This window comes from Notolabrus celidotus, chromosome 16, assembly GCF_009762535.1.
Source record: "Notolabrus celidotus isolate fNotCel1 chromosome 16, fNotCel1.pri, whole genome shotgun sequence".
NCBI classification, from domain to species: domain Eukaryota; kingdom Metazoa; phylum Chordata; class Actinopteri; order Labriformes; family Labridae; genus Notolabrus; species Notolabrus celidotus.
This window is the reverse complement of record NC_048287.1, coordinates 3043203-3052665: the sequence shown is the minus strand read 5'-3', so window position 1 is coordinate 3052665 and position 9463 is coordinate 3043203. Positions and strand designations below refer to the sequence as shown.

General features: G+C 41.2%; 1 protein-coding gene across 1 annotated transcript in view; it reads left to right on the top strand.

Moving 5' to 3' along the window:
* col22a1 (collagen, type XXII, alpha 1) overlaps positions 1–9463 on the top strand; it is a 108603-nt gene that overhangs the window by 57040 nt on the left and 42100 nt on the right. The window contains exons 24-27 of the mRNA XM_034705596.1: positions 7194–7247; positions 7852–7905; positions 8003–8056; positions 8193–8246. Coding sequence (XP_034561487.1) covers positions 7194–7247; positions 7852–7905; positions 8003–8056; positions 8193–8246 — 216 coding nt within the window. The remainder of the gene's footprint in view (positions 1–7193; positions 7248–7851; positions 7906–8002; positions 8057–8192; positions 8247–9463) is intronic.

Below are 9463 nucleotides of genomic sequence, written 5' to 3'. Positions count from 1 at the left end.
CTTCACCTGTTTTTACCTTTAGGGTTATTACACCTCAGTGGAAGATGCTCATGGAGACAGGGCCGGGTGGGTGTTAGGTTAGACCACACGGTTATTGGCTGGTTTGCATATAGAAGACTGCATGGTTGAGGTGATGTAGATTGAGCCACTCATGCTTCCACAGCAGAGAAGTTCTGATCATCTGTCAGTGAAACTATCGCTGAGGACTTGTCATTCACCTCCATGCTTATATGACAGCTGAGGGCAGGCTGGGCTGAGATATCATCTAGGGACACATTTTCGAGGCATTTCTTGAAACCAGTGCAAAAATACGATGTTTACAGATGATCTTGTCTTTCTTTTTTAATTTGAACTCACTCCCTCTACAACATGTAGCCTCCAAAGGGGACCAAATTTCAAACCTAAGCCTTCAGTTAACCATATATTAATGCAGGTGTAAATGCAGGTGTATGCTTGTACTGAGCGTTTGTCACCAGGTTAGGGAAAAAAGGGCTTAGGGCTGTCCCACAAGTGTGTGAGGGATCACTCTTAGACTTTTTGAGCCCTTTATGCCCCCTTTCCGTTTGTGGGCATTTTAACAGACTTAGCGTAAGGGAATTACTCATAGTTCATAACATTGTGACGTCAAACACGGGATTCCCAGGGGAAGCCCTGGAGCTTGGAAGGGTAAACGGGCACATGAAACATGAAATGTAAAAAGAAAGATGTTAACACAAAGCAAGAGCAGGTACAACTAATTTTAAGTTACAAAAAAGTTTGCCTGTAAGTATAAATGTAGAGAACAGCCTGAATCAGCCTAAATATAGTTATATTCACACATATGTGTTTAAAACGTTTAAAAAATGTATATATTTATAATTATATAGCCTATTTATATATTTTACATTGTGTGGTTAAGCAGTCTGTGCCATAAGAGCCTGAATCACATGGCAGTCAGTCAGTCATCCCTTAAGAGCGTTGAATTCAAGGAAAGTAAAAATGTGCAATAAAAAATCCTAATGCCGCTAAGGTGAGCTGGTGATGTCATGCAGGTCACGTGAGAAGTCTCAAAGTGCTGTCCCATTCCAGTTCTACAGTCATGGCCAAAAGTTTTGAGAATGACACAAATATTACATTTTCACAAAGTCTGCTGCTTCAGGGTTTTTAGGTGTTTTTGTCAGATGTTTCTATGGTATAATGAAATACAATTAGAAGCATTTCATAAGTATCAAAAGCTTTTATTGAGAATTACACAGAATTCATGCAATAAGTCAATATTTGCAGTGTTGACCCTTCTTTTTCAAGACCTCTGCAATTCTCCCTGGCATGCTGTCAATCAACTTCTGGACCAAATCCTGACTGATGGCAGTCCATTCTTGCATAATCAATGCTTGGAGTTTGTCAGAATTTGTGGGTTTTTGATTGTCCACCCGCCTCTTGAGGATTGACCACAAGTTCTCAATGGGATTAAGATCTGGGGAGTTTCCTGGCCAAGGGCCCAAAATCTTAATGTTTTGTTCCCCGAGCCATTTTGTTATGACTTTTGCTTTATGGCAAGGTGCTCCATCATGCTGGAAAAGGCATTCTTCATCACCAAACTGCCCTTGGATGGTTGGGAGAAGTTGCTCTCGGAGGACGTTCTGGTACCATTCTTTATTCATGGCTGTGTTTTTAGGCAAGATTGTGAGAGAGCCCACTCCCTTGACCGAAAAGCAACCCCACACATGAATGGTCTCAGGATGCTTCACTGTTGGCAAGAGACAGGACTGATGGTAGCGCTCACCTCGTCTTCTCCGAACAAGCCTTCCTCCAGATGCCCCAAACAATGGGAAAGGGGATTCATCAGAGAAAATGACTTTACCCCAGTCCTCAGCAGTCCAGTCCCTGTACCTTCTGCAGAATATCAGTCTGTCCCTGATGTTTTTACTGGAGAGAAGTGGCTTCTTTGCTGCCCTCCTTGACACCAGGCCTTCCTCCAAAAGTCTTCGTCTCACTGTGTGTGCAGATGCACTCACACCTGCCTGCTGCCATTCCTGAGCAAGCTCTGCACTGGTGGTGGCCCGATCCCGCAGCTGTAACACCTTCAGGAGACGGTCCTGGCGCTTGCTGGACTTTCTTGGGCGCCCTGGAGCCTGTTTGGCAACAATTGAACCTCTCTCCTTGAAGTTCTTGATAATTCGATAGACGGTTGACTGAGGTGCAATCTTACTCTCTGCTATAAACTTCCCTGTTAGGCCCTTTTTGTGCAATGCAATGATGGCTGCACGTGTTTCCTTGCAGGTAACCATGGCTAACAGATGAGGAACAATGGTGTCATGCACCATCTTCTTTTTAAATTGTCCAGTCACTTAATCATGACAGATTGATCACCAGCCTTGTCCTCATCAACACCCACACCTGTGTTAATGTGTGTGACACCTGTGTGTCATTGAAGTTATGTTAGCTGGTCCTTTTGTGGCAGGGCTGAAATGCAGTGGAAATGTGATAAAGTTCATTTTCAAGGCAAAGAGGGACTTTGCAATTAATTTCAGTTGAGCTGATCACTCCTCATAACATTCTGGAGTATATGCAAATTGCCATTATAAACACTGAAGCAGCAGACTTTGTGAAAATGTAATATTTGTGTCATTCTCAAAACATTTGGCCATGACTGTACAGTTTGAGCCCTTACAGCCTCCTGCTCTCAATCACACAGGTGACATCAATTAAGTCAAGAAGGGCTCAGGGCTCAGGGAGGACATTGAGAGTGGGCCTAGTTTTCTATTTTCCACACACTGTTCACCACCAGCAGATGCGGTGTTAGCCTATAAGCAGGCTCTATCAGAATGAGTCACAAGGCATGCAACAGCTTTAACGACACACTGATTAACTGACAGTCTTACAGAGAAATCCACAAACACAAGGCTTTTTAAAGTTTACGTTAGATAACAGAATAACATCATGGGCATCACAGAAGTGCTATACAAATAAGTCACATTTTTTTCAGTATTTTGTGCTAATTCATGAGGAAAACTTCCACAATTTGGTTGTGAATAAGATTATTTTAATATTGTTTTATATTTATTTTCCATGGAATTTGGACACCCAGTTTAAACCAATGCTATTGTGCAGCTGTTTATTTGTCAGTCTGTTAGAACCAATATGATACATGAGTAAGTCAAACGCTTGGACAAAAGTTTTATCCTCTCTCTGGAGTTTCTTCATGAATGGACGAGTGTTGCTCCTTTTCAATATTACTGGATTACCTGCTTATTTACCAAGTTATTAGTGATATGTAAGGGATAATGTATGGTAAGCAGGTAGTTATGAGAAATAGAATTTGTGTCAGGGTCTTGTCCACCCTGAAGTGGTTCCTTACACACCTTTATAATTAAGCGAGGAAAATGTGACAACTTTGAACCCTGCTGCTATCATCACCACCACTCATGGTTAAAGTTTCTTTGGAGAGATCACTAACCTAAAGTTTCTCTCACCTGCTCCGCTCCTTCATCATATTGATGGACAGGATCCAAGATGAAAATGTCCGGAGCCTGCAAAACTAGCATGCTTACGAAGCTAACGTTTTAGCCAGTGGCGGCTGGTGGAGTTTTCTCCAGGGGGGGCTATAACTCCAAAATAGTACATGTTTGCTTGCTTTTTGGTAAATGTCTGAGGTATCACACCAGTGTATTTACATACACGAAAACAGCAAAAGCAACATTGTAATGTCATGTACTGTTCTAACTTTTGTACATAAATTTTGCTCTTCTTTCCTTGAGAGAAGCAAATTTCTCAATGACTCTATGGTTAAAGTCAGGGATGCTTTTGACAAGTTTCTTCTCCATAGAGAGCATGGCCAATGCAGAGACAATCCTGTGACATTGTGTTCCTGAGGAAGGTCTTGATTCTCTTCAGTGTTGAGAAGCACCTCTCAGATTCAGCGAGATTCATTGGATTGTCTTGCTGCATCACCTGTAATAGATAAGTGACCATGGTGATGGTGTCTCGTGACTGCAGTATTCATGCTGCCACTGGTGCAGTAGGCTAAATAGCTTCAGTAGATCATTGATTAATAAGATTTCTGTTTACCATGTGTATAAGCTGTGTAAGCTAATCATTGTCTCAGTACTTATTTAAAGAGGTGTAGATATTATTCATGCATCACCAATTAATGTGTGTGTAGTAATGATATTACATGCTCGCCAGCAGAGGGCACTGTTACACTGTGTATAATGCTTGTTAACAAATTATCTGTCAAATAATAGCATTACTATTCCTGCCAGTTTAACTTTTCTGAAAAGTGCTTTAAATCATTAATACCTGTCTTAATCCATGCTGGGTTAGATCCTGATGTTTGGAAAAGGAGGCAGGGAAAGCAGACTAACGCATTAGCATCACTGCATGTAGTTAGCCTTGTTGCTAAACCAGGTCCTGGAAAAAGACCGGGTGTATTGTCTCCCTCAGTCTTTGGACTGCTGATTAATGTTGATGTTCGGCTGATCAGGTCCACGCTCTTTCACGTGGAGCTTCTCCTGGTACGTTCCCCATCCAAAAGGTGATGTTTTGAGTGACTTCACTGACTTATTTAACTTCTCTGTCTCCATTTTGCGTCTCTGTCCGATCGTCTCCTACTCCCACGGCTCGAGCTGTCAATCAGCCGCGCTGTATGACAGACAGCTGTGACGTCGGCCCCATGACAGGAGGGTGGTGGTTTGTAAATCAAGCTGCATTCAGCTCTGGGCGCAGGGAAGGTGCGCCCCGACATGGCCCTATCTCTTGTATTGAAGAGGAGCTACTGCGCATGTACAACTTTTAATGAGAGTCTATGGCCAAAGATTTCTGCGCCCTGGAGGAAAACCGGGGAAAACCAGTCTATGGGGAAAACCCATGGGGAACACACGTCACCACAGACAACACAGATGAACGAAACAGCTTTACTAATAATTATTTAACTATACAATATTTATCTTTCTCATCAAAAAATATATATACATACACTTCAGAATATTATTTTATTATTTTATTTTTATTAATTTATTTATTTTTAATGTCTTGTGGTGGGTGGTGGGGCGGCGCCCTAGCGCCACTATTGGCCAGCCGCCACTGGTTTTAGCCACATTGTTTTGATGCTAACGGAAGCTAACGGTTTCCTCCTTACCTTACGGTCTATGGTGTCAACAAGCAGAAGCTAAATGTGTCTGAACTCTTTTCTGGAAAAGAGTTCAGGTATAGTTTTTGGTCCTTGGGGTTTTTCCCTTGGTTGTACTGTTTTCAAGAAGTTGTGTATATGGATTTTACTTCCTCTTATACTTACATACTTTCTCTTTCTTTCAAACATATATTTTCAGGCTTTTATCTCTTTACTCAGAGAGGAAAGGGCAGAGGATAGAGCAGGGAACCGGGGCAGATCCTTGGGAATGACATGCAGTAAAGGGTTCGCAGGTTGGAATCAAACCTGAGCTGCCTGCTTGAATGGAACAGAATCAACCTCTGTACCTGGGATGCACAGCTTAACCGATCCTAAACCAGGTCCCCAAATACTGCAGACTTTTGAATGCATAAGTGAACAGTGAGTGTAATTCTAGCTGTAGTCACTTCCATACTGTCAATCACCACAGCATGGTCAGGGACCAAATCCTGCAGTCCTGTTTATCCAGCCTCATACCTGAGTTGGTCTTTTAGTTTTTGCTTCTATGTAGGAAAAAAGTCAGATGATGCAAAACACGTAAGAGATCATTTATGATTAGCAGGTTGTTATGGAACAACACCACCCTGAAGGGGTTCTTTTCCCCATAACTACCTGCTAACCATAAATTATCCCCCTTATTACTCAGATACTAACTTAAGATACAAACATGTTGTTAAAAACATTGATTAAAGATTATTTTATTGATTTAAATGATTTATGTTTACAGTTTTTAAAAATAGTCCCAGTGATTCCTCTTCAGTGATCGTTCCATGGTGATGGATTCTTCTCTGCCTGTTGCGGTGGATTGAACATGAAACTGTCCTCATTCAGCTCTCCTTCTTCTCTGAGCTCTGTGGTTCACACACCTTTAAAAAGAAACTAATGTCACAACTTTGAACCCTGCTGCTATCATCACCACCACTCATGGTTTAACTTTCTTTGGAGAGATCGCTAACCTAAAGTTTCTCTCACCTGCTCCACTCCTTCATCATACTGATGGACAGGATCCAAGATGAAAATGTCCGTAGCCTGCAAAACTAGCATGCTTACGAAGCTAACATTTTAGCCACATTGTTTTGATGCTAACGGAAGCTAACTGTTTCCTCCTTAACTTACGGTCTATGGTGTCAACAAGCAGAAGCTAAATGTGTCTGAACTCTTTTCTGGAGATTGATTTGACATGACGTGTGATCAGTTTGTCTCTGGTGTTGATCATGTTAGTGAAAGTTAATAACTGTTGTCAAGGGGTTTGGACGAATCAGAATCAAGCATCTTACACAGCCGGAAGATCAGTAAGAGAGCCGGGTAATGACCAAGCAGCAGCCTCCGGTCTAAAAATATGAGTCAATGCGGAAGTGTTAAAAGCTGCAGTTCATCGAGGATCCGCTTGAGGCTGGCTCCGGAAGTACCGGAAGTCACATACACATGAATGGGGAAAAGACGATCTTTGCAGCATTAATAAACATGTTTACAGCCTGGTACAAAAGATGAGTGTAGTCTGAATAGCTAATTTCTGGATGTCCTCTCACTGTGAGGGGGGTGATTTTTTTCTAATTCGGCAATTTCGAAGATATTGAGATTACCAGTCTTCCAATGAGAGGCACAGCTGCCTGTGGGAACACTGCAGCTGTTGGCTAGGAGGCTCAAAGCCCGCCTCTTTACGTCACACTGGCTCAACAGAAGCAATATGGCTGCCGCAGCCGATTGGTCTCAAAACAGCTCTTCAGAAACAGATGGGTGACATCACGGATACTACGTCCATATTTTTTACAGTCTATGGTAATGACAGAATAAAGTACCTTGATGTAAGCTAATCAAAACTTCATGTGGGATTGTGTGTGTGATATATATATTTCTTTTGAGTATTGTTTTGAAGATCTCAACCTCAACAAAGTCAGTAGAGAAATGCTTAATCATAGTTGAGGAATGTTTTTTTTTTTATTCCAGAATGCAAATACCTAAGCTATGTCTCTATGAAAACTTCACTTTATGCAGCAAATGTTTTTTTAAATTGAGTTATTCATTCAATTTAACTTTTGTCTTTCAGGGGAAGAAAGGTGAAGGTGGATTGCCTGGAGTGGATGGCCTTCCCGGACCTCCTGTAAGAACGATTTCAATTGAACAGCGAGCTAAACGTCTATTTAAAGTCTTAATACGAGTGTTTAAAAGGACCTCTTTCATACACGGCTCCTGTCAGTGGCAGCATTTCAATGACCCCTTAAGGAGAGCTGAGGAGAGTTAATTTGTTTTACTTGAGTGGGCTGCCCAACAATTAATGTGACCCATAAAGTCTGTAATTATGGCTCTCTCTGAGGTGTCTTCAGAGTGTTTTAATTGAAGAAAATAAACAGGCCAGATCAAAACCTACAGGTTATGGTAATTAATTTTCAAAATTGCTCCCTGGAGCTAAATAGAAACACACCTGCTTTAAGTGGTGGAAGGATGGAGAGGTGCTTTAAACAGTGTGATACTATCGCCCTCTAGTGGTGGATTCTTGGTACTGATGCGACAGAGGTCCATTTGAATATCTGTTCTGTTTTTTTCATATTTGGGAAGAAGACACACTAAATACATTGCTTAGCACAAATGTTCTTTATCATATTCAGAAAATAGAGAAGTATAAAAATATTATTATATGAGTATAATAATGAAATGATGATCAATAAGTCACTGTTGTTTCCTAATAGTATTTTTTCGCCCTTCAGGGTCCTCAGGGTCCATCCGGCTCACCAGGAAACCAAGGACACACTGGACCTCCTGTAAGTGAACAGGCTCACACATCTGGTGTCTTTTTCTGCCATAAACAAATACCTGCTCTAGACTGACTCACCTGTTACACACCTGCTCTTCTTGCAGGGTCTACCTGGAGAAATAGGATTCTCCGGCAAACCTGGAGAGTCTGGAAAATCAGTGAGTCGTCCTTGAATGTTCAAATAACCACCAGAATTGTATTTCTTTACAGTTTTTACTCACTACATTTTTAATCTGTGAATTATAAACTCTGTCATCTCTCAGAATGTCAGCTGTTGTCTTCTTATCTTTAAAGGGTCTTCCTGGTAAAGACGGTTTGGATGGTCTTGCTGGAAATGACGGTGCCACGGTCAGTGTGACTTCAAAATAAATAATGTTCTTTTCTTTTCTGCCTCCTGCCCTGAATATGAAAAAATATGGTTGTGCTACATATTTCTAAAATGAAATATGTACAGTGAAAGGTAGTCGACGTGATGATCATATAATAAAGTTTATTTATATAGCACCTTTCTAGAACAGGCGTCACAAAGTGCTTCACAATAACAGAATAAAAAGCAACAAGCAAGACAGAGCAAGAATTACATAGAAGTAGACAAAATACATAAATACAACAGACATAGAAACGGACAGGTCAATCAAAGGTTTGTCTAAAGAAAGGGGTTTTCAAGTCCTTTTTTTAAAAATGACCACAGTGTCCACAGCTCTCAGATCCAGTGGAATACTGTTCCAGAGTTGTGGAGCAACAACCTCAAAAGCACCGTCACCCTTAGTTTTTAATCTGGTGCGAGGGACAGCCAGCAAACCCTGATTAGAGGACCTCAGAGTCCTGCTGGAGTTATACGGCGTCAGCAGTTCTCTAATATCTCCTGGAGTCTGACCATGTGTTGCTTTATACACGATCACAAGAGTTTTAAACTGGATTCAGAACTGAATGGGGAGCCAATGTAAAGACTTAAGTATGGGTGTGACTTGAGACCTTCTGGATGATTTTGTGAGGAGCTTAGCTGCAGCGTTTTGGACCACTTGTAGACGGAACATGATGACAGTGACGATCTCACAAAGATCTATCAGCTCCGTCTCTTTCATCCAGTAACTGCTCTTTTTGGCTCACTCTCTCTGCTCTCATCGACACTATCAGATACAACTTGCAGCCATTTCCTGTGAAAGAGTTTCTGAACACTACTCTAATGTTTCCAAAGAGCAGTCAAAGCAAAGCTAAGCACATACCAGATTTAATCATTTACATACACTACAAGTCAAACGTGTGGAAACACCTTCTCATTCAAGGGTTTGTATTTATTGTAATGATTGTAAACACTGTAGATTAATACTGAAGACATCCAAACTATGAAAGAACATATATGGAATTATTGAATGAACCAAAAAGTGTTAAACAAAGCAGAATCTGTTTTATATTTTAGATTCTGTAAAGTAGCCCCCTTTTTCCTTCATGACAGCTTTGCACACTCTTGGTATTCTCTCAGTCTGCTTCATGAAGTGGTCTCCTGGAATGGTTTCTAATGAACATGAGCCTTGTCAAGAGTTCATTTGTGGAGTGACTTGCCT